Here is a 26542-nt window from a genome sequence, read left to right as displayed (position 1 = left end):
GCTCGGTGTGCTGCACCCACTGTCCTGCACCCACTTTCCGACACTCCCCAGTAAGATGAACCCGGTACCTCAGTTGGAAGTGCAGAAATCACCCATCTTCTGCGTCGCTCACCCTGGGGGCTGTAGACTGGAGCTGTTCCTATTCAGCCATCTTGGCTCCACCAAAAACTGTGCTATAGTTTTGTAAGATGCTACCATTGGAGTAAACCTGATCAAAGATACATGGGTTCTCTCTGTATTGTTTCTTAGCACTTCATGTAAATCTAAAATTACCTCAAAATAACATGTTTAATTAAAAAGAAAATGAGTTTGAAATTTTGTGATTTTGTAATTGCTTTGAACTTTGAACTACAGCTGACCCTTGAACAATGTGGAAGTTAGGGGCTCAGTTGAAAATTCACCAAAAACTTAACTACTAATAGCCTACTGTTGACTGGAAGCCTTACCAATAACATACACAATATTTTGTATTTTATATTTTGCAAAAAGGGCAGGATTTTCGCAACCGCTGGCATAGCTGCAGTGATGGCTTCATGAATTTCCTTTTCTATTTTTCCAACGATTTTTAGGCTGGATTCATTTATCTTGAAATGGCAGCAGCTGTAACTGCAGAACTCAATCTGCAATACATATCAAGCAATTCAACTTTTTCTGGTAATGTCATGACTTTTCTCTGCTTCTTGGGAGCGTTTCCAGTATCACTAGTGGCACTCTGTATGGGTTCCATGGTGTTATTCAAGGTTTATGGTGTCACACTAAACCCAATGAAGAATGCACGAGAACTGTGAGTGATCACTTTTTACTATGATCTGCAATTTACTGGAGAGACAAATTGCTCATGCAAAAATGATCAGTCTCACATGGTGGAGTCTTTTTGTTGTTATTTGTTTTTGAGACAGTCTTGCTCTTTTGCCCAGGCTGGAGTGCAGTGGCGCGATCTCAGCTCACTGCCACCTCTGTCTCTCAGCTTCAAGCAATCCTCCTGCCTCAGCCTCCCGAGTAGCTGGGACTACAGATGCCTGCCACTGCATCTGGCTAATTTTTGTATTTTTAGTAGAGACGGGATTTCACCATTTTGGCCAGGCTAGTCTTGAACTCCTGACCTCAGGTGATCTGCCCACCTAGGCCTCCCACAGTGCTGGGATTACAGGTGTGAGCCACCGCAACCTGGCTACACGGTGGAGTTTTTAGCAGATACTTACAACAGGAGCTCACCACAATAGCAACAGGAGGTGGCTACGAAATTCTTACAGTAGTGCAGTATGCACTACAGTTAATTTTATGCAGTCTTGATACAATACATCTTTACATTTGTTTATACTTTTCTTGACTGGGAATGGTGCCATATACAGTCTGTAAGTGTGTGTATAAGTTTTGGTACATTTTAACTTTTTATAAGAGATTTGTATATATTTTGGGTAGTAGATGATAAAATGGACTAGTAGCTACATATATTTTATGCATTCATGGCATGCCTAGCTTTTTCTAATTTTTTTTGGTATTTCTAGGCTGCACAGTTCATCTGCAAAGTTTTTCAAATTGTCGCACATCTCCAGAACATTTTCCAATGTATTTATTGGGGAAAAAAAATTCGTGTGTGAGTGGAGCTGTGCAGTTCATACCTGTGTTGTTCAAGAGTCAGCTGTGCCTGCCCTTGTTATTTAAAGCAGTTATCACATGCTTTCCAATCGCCACATTTTAGGCAGTAGGCACTAAAATTGAGGTTAGCCCAATGTTGGTAAAAAGCCACGTTGTGTTATTTTGTTGGATGGACTTACTTTGCCTACTGCTTGGGTTTTCTTAATTAGTTTTGTGGCTGCTGAGCAGTCGTTTATGAAGCACTTGTGACATAATATGAATTTAAGTGAATAAAAGCTTTCGGAAAGCTTCTTTTAAAGGCATCCAATATATTGCTGTTTGTGATTTTTCCAGGTACCTGCGATCATTAGTTCAGAACTTGTTACTAATTCGGCACTTCAAGAAACCCATTATTGAACACTCGCCCAGGCAAGAGCGGCTGAACTTCTGGTTAGATATAATTTTTGAGGCAACAAATGAAGTCACTCATGGACTCAGATTTCCAGTAAGATATGATAAATCCATTTTTTTTAAGATTAGGAAAAAAACTAGGGATTGGTGCTATTTAACTATTGAATACTCTGAACTGAAGAAAACCGTAGAGTAATTTTAAATGTTGGGATAAACATCAATCTTATGTGAAATCAGTAAGTGATAGATCAGCTCACTCATAGATCATTGGCCATATCCTCTATAATAGTCATTCTCAATTAGAAGCAACTTTGTCCCCCTAAGTTACATCTGGCAATGTCCGGAGACATTTTTGGTGGTCATGACTTGGGGAGAAGGTGGCGCTACTGGCATCTGCTGGATAGAGACCAGGGATGCTATTGAACATCCCACAGTGCACAGGACAGCCCCCTCCAATAAAGAATTATCCAGCCCAAAATGTCACTAGTGCCAAAGTAGACAAACTTTCCTCTAAAACAATGTAGCACCACGAGTGGAAACTTGGAATTCAGCGTGGTTTCCTGTTAAGCTTTGGTTTGGCTCTAAGGCCACTAATTGATGCTTAAAACTTATCAAAAGGGCAAAATTGCTTTTAGCTTTTCATTGAGTTTTTGTTTTAATGTTATGACCATCTCACAGTCATGAGTGAGATATGTGAATGTCTTGGAAATTGAACTTCAGATAATTGTGTTCCATATTTATGCTTTGAGAATTTGTGAACATGCCATTTCCAAGAATTTCATTAAGCATCTAATAAAAGATTGTTTGAAATGATTATATTATTTTGTTGCTGGTTAATAATATATTTTAAAATCTTTTTTTAGTTATGAACTATTTCAAACCTACTGAAAGGTACAAAAAAATAATGGAGCAGACAATTGTGTAATCTCTAACCAGGTTTAGTGATCTTAAATATGTTACTTTATTTGTTTTGGAGATTTATTCCCTGTCTCCCTCCCCATCTCACCCCTCCTCTTTCTCTTCCCCTCCTCTTTTTTTTTTTTTTGAGACGGAGTCTCGTGCAGTGGTGCGATCTCGGCTCACTGCAACCTCCGCCTCCTGGGTTCAAGTGATTCTCCTGCCTCACCCTCCTGAGTAGCTGGGATTACAGGTGTACACCACCACACCCATCTAATTTTTGTATTTTAGTAGAGACAGGGCTTCACCATGTTGGCCAGGCTGGTCTCGAACTCCTGACCTCAAGTGATCTGCCTGCCTTGGCCTCCCAAAGTGCTCTCCCCTTTCTCTCCCCATTTTCTTCCTTTGGCTGCCTTCTTGCCTCCTTTTCCCCTTTTTCTCTTTCTTCCCCCTCTCTTCTTTCTCCCCACCCTTTCTCTCCCCACTTTCCTCCTCCTCACCCTCTTCTCCCTCTTTCCCCTACCCTCCTCTCTCTTAACAAAATTACACCTTAATGATGGGCCATCACCTCTTTTTTTATCTCTTGGCATCTTTTTTTTTCCCCAAGAGATGGAGTCTCAATATGTTGCCCTTGAACTCCTGGGCTCAAGTGATCCTCTGACCTCAACCTCCCAAAGTGCTGGGATTACAGGCGTGAGCCACTGTGCCTGGCCCTCAGTGAAGATTTCTTGAGTACGGTCCTCCCCGCCTCCTCGCTGGGCAGGGTGTGCTATGTTTTCTACCCGTGTACGTTAACAGGCATCTGTTCTTGTTTCAGGTTCTGGTGATAGAGCCAACCAAAGTGTACCAGCCTTCTTATGTTTCCATAAACAATGAAGCCGAGGAGAGAACGGTTTCTTTATGGCATGTGTCACCCACAGAAATGGTAAGGAGGAAAAATCACAAGCAATTTAATCAGAGATTCAATTTTCAAATAAGAGAGTCTAGATGGTAGTATTTGAAGGAAAAGGCACCCATGTTTAACTTCTGAATTATGAGAATATACAAGAGAGTATGATCACAGATGAGAGAAAGTAGGTTTTTCCATTATGTGTGTGTGTGGGCATGTGTGTATGTGGGCATGTGGCGAGGTGTGGGGTTCGGGGAGTGTGTGTGTGTGTATAAAAACATTAAAACAAATGCAGGTTTGTTTGTTTTTTTTTTATAGTTAAACCATAGGGAAGTGGGTAGAGGATACAGGCTGGTATGTTGTTTCACAGCTGTAGTCCCAACACTTTTGGAAGCTAAGGCAGGTGGATTGCTTGAGCCCAGGAGTTCGAGACCAGCCTGGGTGACACATCCAAACCCTATCTCTACGAAAAATAAATTTAAAAAATTAGCCGGGCATGGTGGTGCACACTTGTAGTCCCAACTAATTGGGAGGCTGAAGTGGGAGGATCGCTTGAACCTGGGAGGTCGAGGCCACAGTGAGCTATGATCGCACCACTGCACTCGAGCCTGGGCAACAGTAAGACCCTGTCTCTAGGAAAATAAAATAGTAATATATTTTTAGAAGCACTTATACTGGCTTTCTTGATATTCCTCAACCATTACTGGATCCTGTGGCTTTCCAGATAAAACTCAGACTCTTTTACTAAGTGTTCAAGTCCCTCCCTATATAATCCTGCCCCCTCCCTTCCTCTTTCTCTTCAGCCCTCAATGCCAGTCACGCTGTCCACTTACTAGCCCCTGAGCTGTCCCTGCGGGAGCTCCTGTCTACCCTTTCATTTCCATCCTTTTTCCTTTTGGGATTTCCTTCTTCCGATTATCCAAGTCCTAGCTTTTGCAAAGTTGTCTTTAACCACACCTTCATTCCTTCCACTGAGTGTCTCTAGGCTACCAATTGCCTGTATCATGCACAGAAGAACATCCCAAGAATGCCCATACATGACTTCTATATGTTTGTAGCTGCAGGAGCTATGGAACAGTTACCCACTCCTGAACAAATGCCCGTTGATTATGACATAAAATGTGTTGTTTACTTCACTAGTAAATGTTCCTCCCAAATCAGGAAGTTCTCTAAAGCCACCCTGGAATAGACCTGCCATTGGGGAAGACTTTGGAAACTCACGTGGCTAAGCTTTCTGTATATGTGCAGCCTCCTGCAGGTGGCTGTGGGTCAGACAAGACTCTGTTGAGTGTGCCCTGGCTCTCATTTCTGTGCCTGAATCCAAAGGCCGACTCCTGCTGTCTGCCACTATCCTCTCTGCATGACTTTGGACTCATGTCTCCTCTGAAGTACGCTTAGCCTTTCTATGCAGTTGGATGTGATTTGCTGGCTTTCATATTCTCATACCCTCTTAGGAGAAGTCTCCAGTGGCTTCTCGTCTCACGCAGAGTCAAAGCTGACATCCCGAGGGTGGCCTAGAGGTCCAGCATGATTTGCCCATGAACTCTCCAACCTCCTCTTCCACTCCCATCCCGCTCACTCCACTGTAGCCATATTCGCCTCTTTGTTGGTCCCCGAACGTGCCAGGCACACCCCTGCCTCAGGGCCTTTGCACTTGCTGTTCCCTCTGCCTGGAACTCTTCCCCCAGGTATCTGTGTGGCTTCCTCCTTCCCCCACTTTAGCTTTCTGTTCAGAAGTCATCAGCGACGCCTACCCTGAACATCCTGTTGAACAACGCGACCCCCTGCCCTATCTTAATGCCCTTCCCTGCCTTATCTGTCTTCATAACACTTTTCACCACCCCCCATGGTATGATTTTACTATTTAATCTATTGTGCATCTCTCTTCACTCACATGTAAGGCCCATGAGGGCAGGAACTTTGTGGTTCTCTGCTGTGTCTTCAGTATTAGTACTTTGCCTAGCACATACATGGTAGGTGCTTGATCAACACATATGACTAAAACTTCTCCCATTGGAAACCATCTTCCCAGTCTGTTCCTGTTGTCATTGCTCCAGGATGGCAAGAAACTAGTCACGTGCCTGCTCATGGCAGTTCTCTTGAGCCAAATGCTCAGTCACGTGGTTCTCATACTTTCCTTCCCTGGGTGGCTTGGTTGGTCGCCTGTGACATTCCTCAGGCCAACCAAATGGATTTTTTTTTTTTTTTGAGACAGGGTCTCATTCTGTCACCTAGGCTGGAGTGCAGTGGAGTGATTTTGGCTCACTGCAACCTCCACCTCCCAGGTTCAACTGATTCTCCCACCTCAGCCTCCTGAGTTGCTGGGACTACAGGCGTGTACTACCATGCCCAGCTCATTTTTGTATTTTTAGTAGAGACAGGATTTCCCCATGTTGGCCAGGCTGGTCTCGAACTCCTGACCTCAAGTGATTGCCCCTGTACCTTGGCCTCCCAGAGTGCTGGGATTACAGGTGTAAGCCACTACACCTGGCCCAAATGGATTTTCCTACTTAAAATTATTTTCTGCAATTGTGATGTATTGATGTTATTGCCTATGGATTTTCCAAAACTGGAGTTTCAGATGTTCCTTCTCAGCCTTAGCTTTGTGCAAAGTGTAATGGTAGTGAAGAGAGGGGACCGAGTTAGTTTTTGTTTGTAAGTGCAACTTGGTGCTGCTTGAAATCCCAGTTAGTTTTTTTATGAGTCATGGTAAGCTAGCTTCTAAAACAAACAGCCCCCAAATCTCAATATCTTAACATGATAAAAGTTTGTCTATGCCTTATGTCATATCCAGGTCGCAGAGGGTGGCGGTGGGGGGCATTCCATCTTGCAGTGGATGGGGAAAGAGGAAATAGAGGGTTCGGTGGAGTTTTTGAGTCAGGCCTGCAGATGATGTACAGCGTTCCTGCTCACATCCCATTGGCCAAAACTCCACTGTATATCTCTCTAGCTGCAAGGGAGGCTGGGAAATGTAGTTCAGCTCTATGTTCAGGGAGAAAAGGAAGACTGATGAGTGCTGAAAGGTATCTGTCACAGTCTTGCCTCTCCCAACATTTTTGCAAGTCACTCAACTTAAGTGGGCTATTCGCTTGCTTGTTTTAGAGTTTGCCTATTATGTTGACAGAAGATGAAAAGCCACTCACAGTGTGTTTATTCTATGCTTATTATTTCTATCTGAAACTTAGATTATTTCCAGTTTACATCGTTTAAACTGGATTAGAGATACAAACGAATTTTTATGATACATAAGAAAATGTTTCTGGTGTTCCAAGTTATACAAGGTGGATTGCTCTAACCCGTAAAAAAAATCACTGCTGCAGGTAAAATAGCAGAAATGATTGACCATAGAATGAAACAAAAAAATCATTTGCTTAAAAAAACTCAAACTGTTGACTTCTGTCTTTGATAAGTTGCAGAAACAAATGCACGAATGGAATTTCACAGCCTCCTCCATAAAGGGAATAAGGTAAGAACATAGGAGAAAATGGAGTTACTGTTTTAATGCAAATGATGATAATGTTTTATACACTTTAATGTTTCCACTTACTCATAATATGGAATGTTCTTATTTTTAATGGAATCCAAAATGGACTGTCTTCTATTTTGTTGTCCTGCCTGAGCTAGTTATTAGTACTAGTGTACTTCTAGTAAGAACTTCTTGGGTTATTATAATAGAGTAGCTTTACTCATACTCAGCAGACTAAACTCACTTGTGCCATTTTTTTTAAAGAAGTGATCTGTAGGAAGAGAAGATGTATCTTTTTTGAGCCAAAGATGTTCAAGTGCTCAGTGACTTTGAGAACTGAAGCCAGGAGATGATTAGTGGCGACACTTGGGTTGGGGTCTTGTGGACAGAGTAATGGAGCTGGGAGATTTTTTTCAGGGAGGGCATGAGGTGGTGTATTCTGGGGAGAGGCATAGCTCTTGCATTTTGCATCAGGAGTGGTGACCGTTTGAGCCTGAGCTGTGTGGCCTTACCCAAGCAGGGCTAAACATCTCAGCTGCCCTTGTCACCCTGGCAGCTCATTCGAGGGTGAGACTGGCTGTGAAGTAGATGTGAGTTCTGATCTCCCTTTGCTGGGTGATGTTAAGAAAGTCACTCAGCTTCTCTAAGTCTCAGTTTCTTCACCATTTTCTTCAAATAAAGGGCTTGGACTAGAACATTCCTTTCTCTGATTCTGAGGCTACCTCAGCCACTGAATGAATCCCCAGTTACTTCCAGACATAGTGTGATCCTGTCCTGGAAACATCAGTATTGAAATTAGAATACCGTCAACATCACTTATAAGGAGGGAAATAATTTAACTACAAAGTAGTGCGTTGGGATGATACTGCCCAGGAAATAGAAGGCAATTTGAAATACACTAAGCAAAGCATACACAAAGCAGCAGAAAAGGGAATAAAATATGGTCTCTGTCCTCAAGGAGTTTATAGTCTCATGAAAAGGAAAGGTAAGGTATTTGTGAAATAATTTATTGTGGTATTACGAGAATTTCTAGACTCGGAAAGTATCAGGACACATTATTTGTGGCCGCACAAGGGAAATGGAAATAAACACGGCATTGTAGCTCAAGAAAGGCCTTTCTTTAAATGTTATCTGGTCCATCTCCACCCAGTGTCTGTACCTGACTCTACAGCTCATCCAACAAGCAATATTCAGCTTGCCTGAACACAGGTAGTGACAGAAAATCTGCTAGTAAAATTTTTTTTTTATTTTTTTATTTATTTTATTTTTTTGAGACGGAGTCTTGCTCTGTCACCCAGGCTGGAGTACAGTGGCACGATCTTGGCTCACTGCAACCTCTGCCTCCCGGGTTCAAGCGATTCTCCCGCCTCAGCCTCCAGAGTAGCTGGGACTACAGGCATGTGGCACAATGTCTGGCTGATTTTTGTATTTTTTGTAGAGTCAGGGTTTTGCCATGTTGGTCAGGCTGGTCTCGAACTCCTGACCTCAAGTGATCCACCCGCCTCAGCCTCCCAAAATGCTAGGATTACAGGCGTGAGCCACTGTGCCTGGTGAGGATTTTCAAAAATGTATTACTTAGTAATTAAGTTGTGTTAGAGCATGTAGTCAAGAACCTTCTGTTTGTGCCTCCTCATAGAGGTACCTCTAGGTGCCATTTCAGCCATCAGTGGGGATTTACAAAGGGCCTGAGGGCGTATCAGCCTCGCCCCACCCCTCCCCGGGACCTGTGTGACCTGAAGAGTACACTTTGAGCGTTCCAGAGGCTCTCCAACTAACTGTGGTAGTTGCTTTACAGATTGATTTTCAAAACCTGCTCACTTATAATCTAGTTCTAATTCTTTTTGAATCTCCTCGGTACTCTTGGTGTTCCAACCCAGTATTTGTCATGCGATCTATAACATGAAGAATGGTCTAGGGCAGTTTGGATCTCAGGAAGAGATAACTTAGGATGAGATAAAGTGGCTTCAGTTGTTTGAAGGGACAATTATAGAAGAGAATCTAGTATTCCTCTCCATAATATCTCTTGGCATGAGGGCCACTGCAGAGGCTTTGGCCCAGTGTGGGTGAAGAACTCTCTAACATCCAATCTACTAGCAGATTTCCTGCCACTGGCTATGTCCAGGCAAGCTGAATATTGCTTGTTGGATGAGCTGTAGAGTCAGGTACAGACACTGGGTGGAGACGGACCAGATAACAAACATTTAAAGGCCTTTCTTGAGCTACAATGCCATGTTTATTTCCATTTCCCTTGTGTGGCCACAAATACTGTGTCCTGATACTTTCCGAAGCTAGAAATTCCCTTAATACCACAATAAATTATTTCACAAATACCTTGCCTTTCTTTTTCATGAGATTATAAGCCCCTTGAGGACAGAGAACCATATTTTATTCCCCTTTCTGTTGCCCATATGCTTTGCTTAGCACTGAATTATATTAAGAGTAAGTTCATATTAAGGTCAGTTGATAAATACAAACTCAAATATAAGCAAGATAAATGTCTCTGGTATTTAAATTTCACAGAGAAATAAAAGGCAGACTTGAGGGGTGTTTGTTAAAACATTAATGAATCTTTCAGAAATTGATAAAATAGAAGAAAAGATTGTCTTGCAGATTTAGAATGGGTATCGTAACTTATGTATAAACATTGTGCTTTGAAATTTTACAGCCTATCAAAGTTTGATGAACGGTGTTGTTTTCTTTATGTCCATGATAATTCTGATGACTTTCAAATCTACTTTTCCACTGAAGAGCAGTGCAGTAGGTGAGTTACAGCCAATTCAGGTATTTGCAGTGTAATTATGGCAAATCATTTTTAAAGGGCCTTTGTTCTGAAAGATATTTACTTGCTATTACTGTCTTTCTAGAAATCTTAACTTACATCTCAAAAAAGCTCTAAAATTTCTATAATTCACATAGCAGGTAATTCAGCCATTTAAAATACACAACTTGGCCATAATCTCAGATTTGGAGGTAAGAGGTGGATCATGTTAGATTCTATGACCAGCTGAGGCAGCAAAACCTATATCTATAAAATAAGATTGTGCCATTGCACCCCAGCCTGGGGAACAAGAGCGAAACTCCACTTCAAAAAAATAAGTAATATAACATAACATTCAGCATTTTTTAGTATAGTCATAGTTTTCCAACCAACACCATAATCTAGTTTTAGAATATTTTCATCACCCCCACAAGAACCCCACTATCCATAGAGTCATTCTGCATTCCCTCAACCTCACCCCATCTTGGCCCCAGCCCTAGGTAACCGTTAATCTTTGTGTCTCTATGGCTGTGTCTATTCTGGCCATTTCATATAAATGGAATCATACAGTATGTGGTCTCTCGTGACTGGCTTCTTTCACTTAGCATAAGTTTTTTTTAAGGTTTATCCATGTGTAACACGTATCAGTACTTCATTTCTTTTTGTGGCTGAATGATACTCTTTTGTATGGCTATACCACAGTTTATCTGTTTGTCAGCCAATAGGCATTTGGATTGTTTGCACTTTTTGACAATTATGAATTGTACTTCCCTGAACATTCACGTGCAAGTATTTGTGAGGACATGTTTTTATTTCTCTTGGAGTCAAATTGCTGGGTCTTATGGTAACTCTACATTTAACCTTTTGAGGAACTGCCAGACCATTTTCCCATTTTATATTCCCATTAGCAATGTATGTGGCTTCCAATTTCTCCACGTCCTTGCCAACACTTGTTATTATCTGTCTTTTGAGTATTGTAATCCTAGTGGATGTGAGGTGGGATCTCATTGTGGTTTTGATTCGCACTTTCCTGACGACTAACGATACTGAGCATCATTTCATGTGCTTATTGGCCATTTATATACCTCTGGAGAAATGTCTATTCAAATTCTTTGTCCAATTAAAAAAATTAAACTTTTTATTTTTGAAAATATTTACAGCCATAGGAAAGTTTCAAAAAAACAATACAAAGAATTTCCATACACGTTTCACACAGCATTTCTCAGGGTTGACCCCTTCCCACATTGATTTTACATTCTCGCTCTATGCATATGGTTATTTTTTCTGAACTGTTTAAAAGTAAGTTGCAGACAATGCTCCGTTACCTGTAAATACTTGAGTGTATTTTGTAAAAACAAGGATACTCACTTATGTAATTACAGTACAGTTATCTAATGAGGAAATTAAGATAGATACAGTACTATAATCTACAACATTTATCCAAATTTTACTTAGTGTCCCAATGATGTCTTTTATAGCAAAACAAAAGGTTTTTCCTCTGGTTCACGTTCCAATCCAGGATCACATGTTGCATTGAGTTGTCAACGTCCGCATAGTCTCCTTTCACCTGGAAGAGTTCATCATCAGTCTTTGTCTTTTTTGACTTAATACTTTCCAAGAGTACAGACAGTTTATTTGGGGTAGTCCTTTGACTTGGATTTGTTTATCGTTTCCTCATGAGTACACTGATGTTATATATTTGGCAGGAATATCACAGAAATTATGTTGTGTCCTTCTCAGTGCCTCATAACAAGGGACACAATATCTCTGTGTCATTATTGGTGATGTTAACTTGGATCATCTGGTGAAAGTGGTGTTTGCCGGCTATCTCCAAACTTTGCCCACTTGTAATTGGGTTATTTATCATTTTATTATTGATTTTAAGAGTGATATATACATATATATGTGTTATATTTTTTTCTCCATGCAAGTTCTTTATCAGATATGATTTGCAAATGCTTTTTCCCATTCTGTAGGTTGTCTTTTCACTCTCTTGATGGTATCACTTGCAGCACAAAAGTTTTTAATTTGGATGAAGTACAACTTACCTATTTATTTCTTTTGTCATTTGTACTTTTGGCTCCTGTCTTAGAAGCTTTGTCTAACCTGAGATGTTCTATGGTTTTTATGTTTTCTTCCAAGAGTTTTATAGTTTTAGCTTTTATGTTTAGGTTTTTGACCCATTTTGAATTCATTTTTGGATATGGTGTAAGGTAGGGGTTCCAACTTTATTCTTAATGTGGATATGTGGTTGTCCCAGCACCATTTGTTGAAAAGACTATTCTTTCCCTGATTGAATGGTCTTGGTACTCTTTTAGGAAATCAGTTAACCACAAATGTAGGAGTTTATTTCTGGACTCTCAGTTCCATTCCATTGTTTTGTATGTCTATTCTTAATGCAAGTGCCATGCTTTCTCTATTACTGTAGCTTTGTAGTAAGTTGTAAAATCAGGAAATGTGAGCCCTCCAACTTCATTCTTGTTTTTCAAGATTGTTTTGGTTATTGTGGATGCTTGCTTTTCCATGTAAATATTAGGATCAGCTTATCAATTTCTGTAGAAAAATGGCAGCTAGGACTTTGACAGGGAATACGTTGGATATCTAGATCAATTCGGAGAGCGTTGCCATATTAACCATTCTTGCTTCCAATCCATGAACACAAGATGGATTTCTATTTACTTAGGTTTTCTTGAATTTCTTCCAATATTTTTGTAGTTTCAGTGTACAAATTTTGTACTTCTTTTATTAAATACATACCTAAGGATTTCATTATTTTGATACTGGAGTTTTTTAAATTTCGCTTTTGTATGTTCACTGATAATGTATAGAAATACACTTGATTTGTAAATGTTGATTTTGTAACTTACAACCTTGCTGAACTCATGTATTAGTTCTAATGGGTTTTATTGAATTCCTTAGGGTTTTCTGTGTGCAATATCATGTCATCTGCAGATACAGTTTTAGTTTTTCCTTTCCAACCTAGATGCCTTTATTTTCCTTGCCTAATTATCCTAGCCAGACTCTCCGGCACAATGTGGAATAGAAGTAGTGAGAGTAGACGTCTTTATTTTGTTCCTGTTTTTAAGAAGAAAGAAGTTAGTCTTTCATCATTAAGTATGATGTTAGCAGCAGATTTTTCATAGATAACCTTTATCAGATTGAGGAAGTTCCCTTTATTCATAGTTTATTTGTACATGTAATTTGAGAAAGTCTTAATTCATTGTGTCTCAGACAATCATTGTCACAACATATTTAAAGATTAGGCTAGGCCGGGTGTGGTGGCTGAGGCCTGTAATCCTAGCACTTTGGGAGGCTGAGGAAGGAGGATTGCTTGAGTGGGCAGTTCGAGACCAGCCTGGACAACATGGTGAAACCCTGTCTCTGCAAAAAGAACAACAACAACAAAAAAATTAGCTCAGCATGGTGACATACACCTATAGTCCGAGCTACTCAGGAGGCAGAAGTGGGAGGATCACCTGAACCTGGGAGGTTGAGGCTGCAGTGAGTGGTGATCATGCCACTGCACTCCAGCCTGGGCGACAGAACAATACCCTGTCAAATGCTGAGCTAATTTTTTTGGAATAGAATAGAATAAATAGCAGACTAGGGAATCATTGGGTCATAACCTTCAATTTATAGTAGAAAAAATGCTGCCAGATATAAATTGGTGTAAAAGTAATTGCAGTTTTTGCCATTAAAAACCTAATATTAAGCAGAACATCCTTTTACTGCTACAAAATGTGCCCTTTTGACCCTCATTCAGTACTCAGTGCCTTTTTCAATACATTTTAATAATTTTTTTATTGACGTGTAACATACAAACAAGTTTGTAATGTGCACTTAAGTGTACAGCTTGACATTCTTGTACCTGCCTCCCAGATCAGTACCCCAGAAGTTGCTTTGTGCCCCTTCACAGATTAAACTCCCTCCAGTGATAACTATTTTGATTTTTACCACCAATGGCTAGTTTCACCTGTTCTTGACCTACAAATAAACAGAATCATGTAGTTTGTACCCTTGTTTCTCACCTCTTTCCCTTAAAATAATATTCATAGCTGGGCACGGTGGCCCACACCTGTAATCCCAGCACTTTGGGAGGCCAAGGCAGGAGGATTGCTTGATCCCGGGAGTTCAAGACCAGCCTGGGCAACATAGGGAGACCCTCATCCCTACAAAAAATAAAAAATTTAGCTGGGCATGGTGGTGTGCGCCTCTAGTCCCAGCTACTTGGGAGGATGAGGTGGGAGGATTACTTGAGCCTGTGAGGTCGAGACTGTAGTGAACCATGATCACGCCACTGCACTCCAGGCTAGGTGACAGAGTGATATGATACCCCATCTCAAAAACAAGAAACAAAATGAGATCCAACTGTGAAGTGTGTATCAGTTCATTCTTTCTCTGTGTAGCATTCCGTTGTGTTCCAATTTATCTGTTCTATTAATGAAGACTTGGATTATTTCTGTTTGGGGGCTATTATGAAGAAAATGACTATGAACATTCTTATATATGCCTTTTGGTGAACATATATGTTGATTTCTATTGAGTATATATCTAGGAGTGGATTACTGAATTATAGGGCAGGTTTATCTTCAGCTTTGGTTGTTGATACTGCCAAGAGTTTTCCAAAGTGGTCATGTCAATTTACACTCCCACTAGCAATGTATGAGAGTCCCAGTTGTTCTGTATTCTGAAGAACAGTTGATATCATCTATTATTTTTTTCTGTTGAGACAGAGTCTTGCTCTGTTGCCCAGCTGGAGTGCAGTGGCACAGTCTTGGCTCACTGCAACCTCTGCCTCCCGGGCTCAAGCAATCTTCCTACCTCAGCCTCCTGAGTAGCTGGGACTACAGGTGTGTGCCACCACACCTGGCTAATTAAAAAAAAAAAATTATAGAAACGGGGTTTCAGCCACGTTTCCCAGGTTGGTCTGGAACTCCTGGCCTCAAGCAATCTTCCCGCTTCAGTCTCCCAAAGTGCTGAGATTACAGGTGTGAGCCACCGCACCTGGCTGATACCGTCTTTTAAATCTTAGTTGTTCTGTGAGTGCATACCATATGTCTCTTAAGAAGCCTGACTATTGGGTTATCCAGCTTTCAAAGATTAGAAGAAAAGGTAAGATGGGTTAGTTAGAAAAAAGAGCATTTTAATGGTTTATGGGAACTATCCTGAAATGTACAGTATTCCTCCTTGACATTGTAAGAGATAATTGTGAGTAAAAATGTTCCAATGAGTCAAGATGACTTGTATCCAAATAAACAACTACACAAGTCTAGGAAGTGGCCCACGTGGCCCAGCAGAATTTGTGAGAAAGATTTATGGGTCAATATTAAGCTTGTTCTGTGTCAACAGAATGATGTGGCCGCCTTATGCGTTTCCTCCTCACCATTCCCCTTATACAACACCCTGTATCTTACTGAGAACTAGATTGTCTATACTTTGAGAGGGGATAGTCCCACTATCCTTAGCATTGGTTAGATCCCCTCTGAACACTGGTCTTGGGGCCAGACTTCAAGAATAATACAAGAGGCTGGGTGCGGGGGCTCATGCCTCCCAACACTGGGAGGCCGAGGTGGGAGGATCATTTGAGTCCAGGAGTTCGAGACCACCCTAGGCAACATAGTGAGACCCCCGTCTACAAAAAATACAAAAATTAGCCGGGCTTGGTGATGGGTGCCTGTAGTCTCAGCTGCTTGAGAGGCTGAGGTGGGAGGATTGCTTGAGCTCAGGAGGCTGGCTGAGGCTGCAGTGAGCCGTGATCATATCACTGCACTCCAGCCTGGGCGACAGAGCGAGACCCTGTCTTTAAAACAAAACAAAACAGAACAAAAAAAAGAGTAACACAGGGACGTCATCTGAAGAATTACCTGCTAGTAGAGTAACTCACACATCCTGGGGAAAACAGTGATGGGACAGAAAGGAAAGACTTATAGGGACATGGTAAAATTATGTGCATTTCTAATGGAGTGTTAAGTAGAAAAATGGTTAATTCTAAGCAAACTGTGGATGGGACTCACATAAAGGAAGTCTTTGGTTCAATAAAAGGGAAACATTTCTCATTAAGATCTTCCAAGAATGAGCTGTCTTTGGGAGGTAATGAGTTCTCTGTTGCTGGAGGTACTCACACATCAATTGGTCAACCAGTTGGTGGAGATACTGTATAGAGGGTATTCAGGTATCACATTGGTAGTTGCCCTAGATTTGATAACCGCTAAAGTACCATGTCAAATCAAGGAGGGGATCGATTGTTCCATGACTTGTAAAAGTTTGGTTTATATTTAAGTACAGTTTAATAAAGCTAAGTTAAAAACAAGGAATGAGAGCAATTCTGAGTTGGCAACGTATTTGTGACATTTGCTGTTCCAGATTTTTCTCTCTGGTCAAAGAGATGATAACCAATACAGCAGGCAGTACAGTGGAGCTGGAGGGAGAGACTGACGGAGACACCTTGGAGGTGAGTCGTGGACATCCTAGAATATGGAAAACGTTGACCGTGTGTTCAATGCTTCAAGAAAATGTCGCATCTTTCTATAAAAAATGCTCTGTTGAGTATGTTTTATGAACCTGCCAGCCATCACTGCATGGTTCCCAGAGATAATGTTTAATGTGTCTCCAGAGAAGAATCTCATTGCTTTGGGATTCTCTCAGTTAGAATGCTTAAGAAAAATCTGGCCATGGACTAGACTAAAATTTCCTTTTGTGTACAACCTATGAAAGTTTTCTCTAAGCTAATTAGTAATGTCTGTGAGACTACAAGAGAATTAGTTGGCCAACTGAGAGCAGACTTTTTATGCTTAAAATGACTTTAGTTGTAGCTATGTGCATATAGTATATTAAGTATAACAACTTTAAAATGATTTTAAAAAGTAGGCTCATCATAAGCTCTTTTGAACAGCGCAGTTATAGTCCACAGTTACTAAACCATTGTACATGTGTTTAAATCTTGCCCAGTTATTCAGATTTGCCACTCACTCAGGTTCTTCCAGTGATTACAATTTAACGAGATTTTACTGTACTTTCAGGTTAGACTGAAAGGAATTCCTTAAGGTTTCTTTCAGAAAATATCAAAGGGATTCATTTTAATAATTGAGTTGACTACTAGAATTCTTAGGTCAGGACCAGAGTTTGTTGTGGAAATGAACTGAGCAATGGTGCTTTGAGGGCAACAGGTGTGGGAAACGGAGGGAGGTGTGAGGTAAAAGTCTTCAATGGAGCAGGCTGATTGCTAGTTACATCAGACACTGATGGAGATCCTTTAGGAACCGTGTTTTTTGCTTTTTTTTTTTTTTTTTTTTTTTGGAAACAGAGTCTCTGTTGCTGAGGCTGGAGTGGAGTGCAGTGGCGCAATCTTGGCTCACTGCAACTTCCGCCTCCTGGGTTCAAGCGATTCTCCTGCCTCAGCCTCCCGTGTAGCTGGGACTACAGGCACCCGCCACCACGCCTGGCTAATTTTTGTATTTTATTTATTTAGAGATGGAGTCTTCCTCTGTTGCCCAGGCTGGAGTGCAGTGGCATGATCTTGGCTCACTGCAACCTCCATCTACTGGGTTTAAGCGATTCTCCTGCCTCAGCCTCCTGAGTAGCTGGGACCACAGGCACGTGCCACCATGCCTGGCTAATTTTTTGTATTTTTAGTAGAAACAGGGTTTCACCATGTGTTGGCCAGGCTGGTCTCGAACTCCTGACCTCAGGTGATCTACTCGCCTCGGCCTCCCAAAGTGCTGGGATTACAGGCATGAGCCACCACGCCTGGCCTAATTTTTGTATTTTTAGTAGAGACGGAGTTTTGCCATGTTGGCCAGGCTGGTCTCAAACTCCTGACCTCAGGTGGTCCGCCTGCCTCGGCCTTCCAAAGTGCTAGGATTACAGGCATGAGCCACCGTGTCCAGCCAACCCTTTAGTAATCTTAATTGTCATGAGCATCCCTAGAAGTAGATGGGAAAGGACACCCACATACCCCCCGACTATTCCGTGTATAAGCTGCACTTCTGTAAGTAGAAGCGGTGGAGCATGCAAAATAACAAAGAATTGATTGCTGCCTCTCTGCTTTAAATAAATGTTGCTCAGCCTGCAGTCACATTTGTTTTAATCATCGAGAAGAATCAAATGCATCTGTATGTGACAGCTTTTGATGGGAAGATGGGGGAACAAAATAGTAATGCTAATTGTAAATCCAGTTTTTGTACTAGGTGTTTACTACTAGATCCGTATGCCTGAAAGAGTGGGGAAGCCCCAGCATATTTACTTTTTGTATTAAGATAATGTTAATTATATTGACCTTCAATTCCTTTCTGGGTTATTGAAAGATATTTGTTTCCTGACAACTTGATAAGGGATTATGCAGGAAGACACCTAGTTGGGTTATTCAACATGCTTAGAAGCAGTTTTAAATTGCAGCATTCAAATGGGGAGGAATTTCCAAAAGGTGAGCCAGTTATATGTGAACCATATTTTTAATTTTCTTGGATTCCATTTCATAAAGTCATACTATGAACATGTGAACAATGGAGAATTCTACCCCCTTGAAAGTCATTTAATGAAAAGGGCCTAAGCCAAGCACTGTGACTTGCCTGGCACTCAAATAATGTTATTTATATTTTTTTTAGTTGCTAGACAACTCTGGGGCCCTTAGAGGGTTTCTCCGCTACAAGTTGTGTGCTTTTTTGTCCTTTTGTTTTTCCTTCTTCAGTATGAGTATGACCATGATGCCAATGGTGAGAGAGTTGTCTTGGGGAAAGGCACGTATGGGATTGTGTATGCTGGCCGAGATCTGAGCAATCAAGTGCGAATAGCCATCAAAGAAATCCCGGAGAGAGATAGCAGGCAAGTCCAGGCGGGCCTTCTGCATTTCTCCACACCCCAGATCCCATACCCACCGCTGATGGTGTGGAGGAGTTAAGGACAAAAGCATTATGTCATCACAAAACCTGTCATTCTCTTGTAATAGGGGTGATCTTTTTTTTTTTTTTTGAAACGGAGTCTCGCTCTATTGCCCAGGCCGGAGTGCAGTGGCATGATCTTTGCTCACTGCAACCTCCGCCTCCCAGGTTTAAGCAATTCTTATGGCTCAACCTGTAGCTGGGATTACACCACGCCCAGCTGATTTTTTTGTATTTTTAGTAGAGACGGGGTTTCACCATGTTGGTCAGGTTGGTCTTGAACTCCTGACCTCAAGTGATCTGCCTGCCTTGGCCTACCAAAGTGCCGGGATTACAGGCGTGAGCCACCACGCCCGGCCAGGGTGATCTGCTTTTGTTTTGTGTATTATAGATTGAGAAAATGGAAGAACTTCAGAGGCATGTGGATTGCAGAGGATCATATTTTAAAAGAAAACTTTTGTTGTGTTTCCACCCATCAGCTAGGTCTAAAGTTTTACATTTTTTGTGTAGTTGTTTGCAAATATATATACATCTTTGAGATGAAGTCTCACTCTGTCACTCAGGCAGGAGTGCAGTGGCAGATCTCGGCTCACTGCGGTCTCCACCTCCTGGGCTCAAGTGATCTTCCCACCTCAGCCGCCTGAGGAGCTGGGACTACAGACACACGTCACCATGCCTGTCTAATTGTTGAGTGCAAATATAATTTTTAAATGTGACTGGGTTATTTTAAATTTACATTGTAGCAGTTGAAAATGGCTATGATTTGTTCAGATGCATCATTGTGGAAAATTACACGCAGTTAAAAAAAATCAGATTTTTGCAATACAGAATTTTTTTTAACATCCTACCCTTCACCCTCACACATGGATTTTGGACTGTTTTTCTACCATTAGTACTGCTTATTCATTTCTTTGACTTTTTTTAGTTTTAAGAAATGTTTGTTTCTAGCCGGGCATTGTAGCTCAAGCCTGTAATCCCAGCACTTTGGGAGGCTGAGGCGGGCAGCTCACTTGAGGTCAAGAGTTCGAGACCAGCCTGGGCAACATGGTGAAACCCCATCTCTATTAAAAATACAAAACGTAGGTGGGTGGCGCACGCCTGTAGTCCCAGCTAGTCGGGAGGCTGAGGCACGAGAATCGCTTGAACCTGGGAGGCAGAGGCTGCAGTGAGCCGAGATTGTGCCACTGCACTCCAGCCTGGGTGACAGAGTGAGACCCTGTCTCAAAAAAAAAAAAAAAAAAAAGTTTAAATTTATACCCCCACAGAACAAGCATTGCAATGTTGACTGCAAAGTGTTTCTGTAGAGAAGCTACATACACAGTTGGAATTAATCATCCCAGGGTCCACAGGTATGTCAGACCACAGCTGTAGGATTGCCTTCAGTGTCGAGTGCTGAAGAATATGTGTAAACACCCATGTATCTGGGTGATTGCTGATATACTGGGGATGAGTTTCAAGGGATTTCTGCCAGCTGTAAGACCCTTCATTCATCCATTCATGTATTTGTTGATTTTCAGTGGGATAGCATGTTATGATACGTGACTTATGAGACAGGACCTGAAATGAACTATTTCCATTTCTTCATTTCACCAATAAGAAAATCAAGACTGAGGAAGATTAAATGACTTTCCCAAGGATGCTTAGAAACAAGACTAGGATCCGAGTCTCTTGAGTTCCTCATCCAGCATCCAGTCTCTTTTCTCATGATGGATAAGGTGTTGCAGTTGTATATATTTGGGGAAATTTCTGGCATGTCCCATCTCCTTCATTTGGTAGCAATAGCTGTTCTGGCTTTTTGTTGCTGATCAGTAGTTCCTGGGATTTTAAGAGCTAGAAGGGACCTTTAGAGACTGTTTTGTTCAACTCCCTGAATTTATGGGCTGAACTCACGATGACAGCTACTTTCTCTATGTCCGACTCTGGGCTGGCACTGGGGACTGAAAGGTGATTAGGATAGTGTCTTTTTCCCAGCATTCTGCTGGTTTGGTGGGAAATGCAGATGCTTTGCCTGTGAGTGAAAGTGCCAAGTGCCGTGATAGAGGAGTACACAGAGTGATTTTAGAACACAGAAGAGGAATGAATTACTCTCCTTAGTGAGTTGTGGCAAGTTTGAAAAAAATCAACTTTGAGCTGGACTTTGAGGGATGAGTAATAATTTGTTGAGCGGAAAAGGAGGCCTATGCTAATGGAAGAACAGAGCTGTTAAAACACAAAGTATACTCAGAGAACAACGGATTGTCTGATAGGACTTGCACGTAGGATGCAGGGCAGTGAAATGCTCTTGAAATGAGGCCAAAACAAATTTTTTTTAAGGCTTAGCCTGAACTGATCTTTGAAAGTCCTTGTATGTGACATTAAATAGCATGGTCTCTATGTGGAATTTATGTGGGGAAGGGATGTGGTGAAGTGTGTGTTTTAAGAAGAGGTAGTATAATGGCCAAGGTTGGGGAATGGATTAAAATGGGGCTGGGTGGCCCATTAGGTGGCTGCTCTTGTGGTCTGGGGCGACTCTGTAGAATAAGACGAGAGGGCAGCTGAGGGCAGAACCTTCCAGAACACCACTCTTCATGGGAGGCAGAGGAAGAGGGGCTGTTGAGAGAGGTAAAGAATGGTTGGTGGGTTCAGGCCCGAACGATAACAGTAGTAACAATAGCAGTCATTCATTGAATACTCACCACACACCAGCTACTCCACTAAGTGCTTAAGGAAATGGACATGCCTTGGCCCTTGGCAGCCCTGCATGGCTGTCGGCTTATCCTCTGTTGTACAGATGGGAAGTTGAGTAGTTTCATGGAAGCCAGAGGAGAGAAAGTTTCCAGAAAGAAGGGATGGGCAGCAGTGGGGCAGGTCCCGGTGACAAGTGAGGTGTGGGTCTAGAGTCCCTGGGATTTTGCAGGTGACCCTGGCTCTGTTTTTCCCAATAGGTATTCCCAGCCTCTGCACGAGGAGATAGCCCTGCACAAGTACCTTAAGCACCGCAATATCGTTCAGTACCTGGGCTCTGTTTCAGAGAACGGCTACATTAAGATATTTATGGAGCAGGTGCCTGGAGGTGAGTAGTCGCTGTCTTCTGGTCTCACATTCTGAAAATCACTACAACATGGATGTCATTTGTTGTCCTGCCATTTACAAAATGACAGACCCCTAAGCCAGGCCTGTAGGGTACCTGTAGTCCCAGTTACTTGGGAGGCCGAGGTGGGAAGATCACTTGAGCCCATGAGGTCAAGGCTGCAGGGAGCCATGATCACAGCACTGCACTCCAGCCTGGGCGACAGAGCAAAAGCCCATCACTCTTAAAAAAAAAAAAAAAAAAAAAAGCAACAGACCTTCTAGATGTTGGAAAGTTGGATACTTTCCAAATGTCATATAAGCAGTCTATTTCTGGTTTGTCGATGTAGTTTGTTCAACCCACAAATATTCATTGACTGTCTATGGAGAAAACATAGTCTTTGGCCTTAAGGCCTTCACAGTCTAGGAGTTTAAAGATGGGTTTGGACAAGGGTGCAGAAGAGGGAATATAGGTGTTAAAAGTGACGATGCAAAATAGCATTTTGATAATGAAATCAAGCATCAGTGTTTTATCCACAAAAATCCCTGAATGCAAGAGACAGGGCACAGGAGGGGAGTTCCTGGGATCTGGAGCCAGACCATCTAGTTTGAGTCAGTTCCTCCATCCACAAGCTGTGTGACTTCAGGCAAATTGTTTTACCTCTCTGTGCCCTCAGTTTTCTGATTGAATAAATGAACTGTAAAATTGGAGTAATAATGACTCTGATAATTGGAGTAATAATTATTGGAGTAACAATAACGCTGTCTCAGTGGGCTGTTGGGTGGATTCTGTCTGGCAGAGAAGAAGAGCTCAGTAAGTGCTCATTGAAATAATGAATCAAACTCTTTAATTAAATAATAGTTATCTGAATACAGATGTTAAAACTTCAGTTAGAAATCTTTCATTCATTCAACCAACAGTTATTAAGAGTTGACTATTACAGGAAGAGTCTTAAGTATATTTATTAAGAGCCAGGCAGTCAGCCAGGCACAGTGGCTCAAGCCTGTAATCCCAGCACTTTGGGAGGCCAAGGCAGGTGGATCACTTGAGGCCAGGAGTTCGAGACCAGCCTGGCCAACATGGAGAAACCCCTTCTCTACTAAAAATACAAATAATTAGCCAGGTGTGGTGGCGTGTGCCTGTAGTCCCAGCTACTCCGGAGGCTGAGGCACAAGAATCACTTGAACCCAGGAGGTGGAGGTTGCAGTGAGCCAAGATCATACCACTCCACTCCATCCTGGGTGACACAATGAGACTCCATCTTCAAAAAAAAAAAGAAAAAAAGAAAAAGAAAAGAGCCAGGCGGTGGGCTAGATTTTCAGGGTTATGTTAGAATAAGTGAAGTAGTTTGTTTTCCCCTTAAGTTGGTGATAGTCTATCAGAAAACTCATCCATTGCTGCTTTTTCTTTTTTTTTTCTTTTTTTTTTTTTTGCGATGGAGTCTGTCTGTCGCCCAGGCTGGAGTGCAGTGGTAGGATATTGGCTCACTGATGGCAACCTCTGCCTCCCGGGTTCAAGCAATTCTCTCTGCCTCAGCCTCTCAAGTAGCTAGGATTACAAGTGCACACCACCACGCCTGGCTAATTTTTGTATTTTTAGTAGAGATGGGATTTTGCCATGTTGACGAGGCTGGTCTTGAACTCCTGACCTCAGGTGATCTGCCCGCCTCGGCCTCCCAAAGTGCTGGGATTACAGGCGTGAGCCACCGCGCCCGGCCCATTACTCTTCACGTTAGTTGATAACCCCATCCCTGGCGTTAGGTTTTAGGGTATTGACAGAATTAGAGACAGATGTGTTCATCCCCCTTTACAGATGGGGAAACCAAGGTAGATCAAGGTCCCATAACACTGTGTAAGTGGGAATCTGAGACCAGCCGATGTCTGAGGGCCCGTTCCTGCCAGTGGACAGGACGTCCTGCAGCTCACATGATGTCCATCGAGACGTGGTCACAGCATCTTGAAGGGAGCTTTTCTTTTGGCCCAAATGTCCAGTGTTTAATAGCGTAATTGGGGGAAGTGGTTGTTGATCAAGACAGTCCTGCCCTGTGACTTGCCACTGTGGCTTTCTCACATTGAGGACAGAGAGACCCAACTTCCTCCAGTCCTAGTCCTTGTCACCCTAAAGGGCCCCTCATTCTGGACCTGTCCACCTCTGATTACAGACAAGGTATAAAACGTGGCTTTGACCCAAGCAGAATGGCTGAGACAGACCTGCTGTAAACAAGTGTCACAGGACCTGAGTTATCTACGCCAGCAGGCCATGCCCCTCAAGTTGAGAGAGCATTATTTCGCTCTCCTCCTAACTTCATGTAGCTGAACAGAGCTAAACCCACCACAATTGGCCCCACTGAATTTCAGGAGGCACAAGGGGTTCATGTTCACCCTCCGCCTCCGGTCAGGTTCATGTGCTGAATCGCTTCCAGTCCATTCCCTGGCTGTAGCTATAGAGGGGAGGAAACATGTTGCATTTAGCCCAGATCAGTGGTGTTGGTGTAAGCGCTTATGTTAGGTTAGAAACCTCACCTCACTTTATTTCTCTGAACTCTTATTGAAACTTTCTCTTCCTGATAAGTTTTTTGCTGTGACTGTCTCTAGGAAGCCTTTCTGCTCTTCTGCGATCCAAATGGGGGCCGATGAAGGAACCAACAATCAAGTTTTACACCAAGCAGATCCTGGAGGGCCTTAAGTATCTCCATGAAAACCAGATCGTGCACAGAGACATAAAGGTACTTGCTTTTTTAAGCTGACGAGGTTGCCTTTGCTCGTATCAGATCAGGAGAGCTGTCGATGGTGTCTGCTGAGTGACTGGCTGACAGAGGGGTATGATTTAGCACAACCGTCCCCAAAATGCAAAGTCTAGTTTTCCTAGAGACTTGTGACGATTTCTCAAGGTCCAGATCTGTTTCGTACGAGTTCGTTTCAGCCTGTCTTTTAAGCACTTGATGTTGTTCTTTTCCGAAGGGCGATAATGTTCTGGTGAACACCTACAGCGGAGTGGTGAAAATCTCCGATTTTGGGACCTCGAAACGTCTTGCGGGTGTGAACCCCTGCACAGAGACTTTTGCTGGTAAGCAGACCAAAGCTTGGCACAGGGTGCCCATCCTAGAGTTACGCTTTCTGCACAAGCTGCGGTTGTTCATCCGTTACTTAGTGAGCACCTTCTCGGAGCAGAGTGAGCAATTGATACTTGAAGTAGACAGTGGATTGTCCCCAGCTTCAAGTTGTTTTAACTTTGTCATAGTGATGCACCTAGCCAGCTACCTGTGGCAACAAGATTGCCCTACTTTCTTCTTTGTCATCCAAAAGTTGGGTAGATGGAGTGCTCTGCTGAGGTTCTGAGGTTTTCTTTTTTTTTTTTTTGAGACGGGGTCTCACTCTGTCGCCCAGGCTGGAGTGCAGTGGCAAGATCTTGGCTCACTGCTACCTCCACCTCCTGGGTTCAAATGATTCTCGTCTCTCAGCCTCCCAAGTAGCTGGGATTATAGGCGCGCCCCCTACCACACCTGACTAATTTTTGTATTTTCAGTAGAGACAAGGTTTCACCATGTTGACCAGGCTGGTCTGGAACTCCTGACCTCAAGTGATTCGCCCACCTCACCCTCCCAAAGTGCTGGGATAGATTACAGGTGTGAGAGCCACCGTGCCTGGCCTCTGCTGAGGCTTTCTGAAGGTCACTCAACCAATCAGCAAGATGGCAGCACATCTCTTTAAAGTTAATAGCACATTATTTGAAATCGTGGATAATGCTGAATAACAATATTCCTCAGACAACTGATTAAGACATTTTATTGGTCTGTCATAAAAATAGCCTGTTACCATAGTGAATTCTGGTACCTTGTGTTTTGATATGATTGTGTTTCCAAGAGAGGCTAATTCTTCCTGGGGAATATGGTATTCTAAGTGATTTTGAGGAACTGGATTTTCTTGTCCATGTGTCAGTGATAGAATAACTTGAGCATTGAGAGGGACTGGGTTCAAAGGGTGGTATACAATTACCAGCTAGTTTCACAGTTGTAAGATCAATAAGTAGAATGATGGTCAAAAGGTACCTGTGGCTATTGGAAATTCCTGCTTAAACCTGACTAATAACAAGAACTTTGATCCTTGGAAAGAAGTACTGATTTTTGAATAAGTAAAGGTTTATAGTCCCCCAAGGAGTAACGTAAAGCTCACAAAGATCTTGCTTGATAGAATTATGAAACAGCTGGGGCCTGGCATAGTGGCTGACACCTGTAATCCCAGCACTTTAAAAGGCCAAGATGGGAGGATCACTTGAGGCCAGCAGTGCAAGATCAGCCTGGTCAACATAGTGAGACCCCATTTCTTAAAAAAAAAAAAAAAAAAGGAAAAAGAAAAAAGAAACAGCTTTCATAGGCTGGGCACTTTGGGAGATTGAAGCAGGAGTATCTCACTTGAGCTCAGGAGTTCAAGACCAGCCTGGGCAACATAGGGAGAATCCCATCTCTACAAAAAATAAATAATTATTACATATTATATTTATATATTATATGTTATATATAATATAATACATAATGATTATATATAATATATATGTATATAATAATATTGTATAGTAATTATAGTAATTATTAGCTGGGTGTGCTGGTGTGCGCCTATGG

The 26542-nt window shown here is 42.2% G+C and overlaps 2 protein-coding genes across 3 annotated transcripts in view; one reads left to right on the top strand and one right to left on the bottom strand.

The window, feature by feature from the left end:
* LOC116812282 (mitogen-activated protein kinase kinase kinase 15-like) overlaps positions 1–2352 on the bottom strand; it is a 20806-nt gene extending 18454 nt beyond the window's left edge. Inside the window, exon 1 of the mRNA XM_058441836.1 lies at positions 2318–2352. Within this exon, the coding sequence (XP_058297819.1) occupies positions 2318–2352 (35 nt within the window). The remainder of the gene's footprint in view (positions 1–2317) is intronic.
* MAP3K15 (mitogen-activated protein kinase kinase kinase 15) overlaps positions 1948–26542 on the top strand; it is a 55410-nt gene continuing 30815 nt past the window's right edge. For both annotated transcript variants that reach the window (XM_058441531.1, XM_032756658.2), the window contains exons 1-9: positions 1948–2083; positions 3704–3811; positions 7186–7241; positions 9907–10002; positions 16363–16450; positions 18686–18819; positions 21800–21927; positions 24519–24649; positions 24885–24990. In XM_058441531.1, the coding sequence (XP_058297514.1) occupies positions 3809–3811; positions 7186–7241; positions 9907–10002; positions 16363–16450; positions 18686–18819; positions 21800–21927; positions 24519–24649; positions 24885–24990 (742 nt within the window). In that variant the 5' untranslated portion in view covers positions 1948–2083; positions 3704–3808. The remainder of the gene's footprint in view (positions 2084–3703; positions 3812–7185; positions 7242–9906; positions 10003–16362; positions 16451–18685; positions 18820–21799; positions 21928–24518; positions 24650–24884; positions 24991–26542) is intronic.

Source organism: Hylobates moloch, unplaced genomic scaffold (assembly GCF_009828535.3).
Source record: "Hylobates moloch isolate HMO894 unplaced genomic scaffold, HMol_V3 SCAFFOLD_7, whole genome shotgun sequence".
Taxonomy (NCBI): Eukaryota; Metazoa; Chordata; class Mammalia; order Primates; family Hylobatidae; genus Hylobates; species Hylobates moloch.
This window is presented reverse-complemented; position numbering and strand designations above follow the sequence as displayed.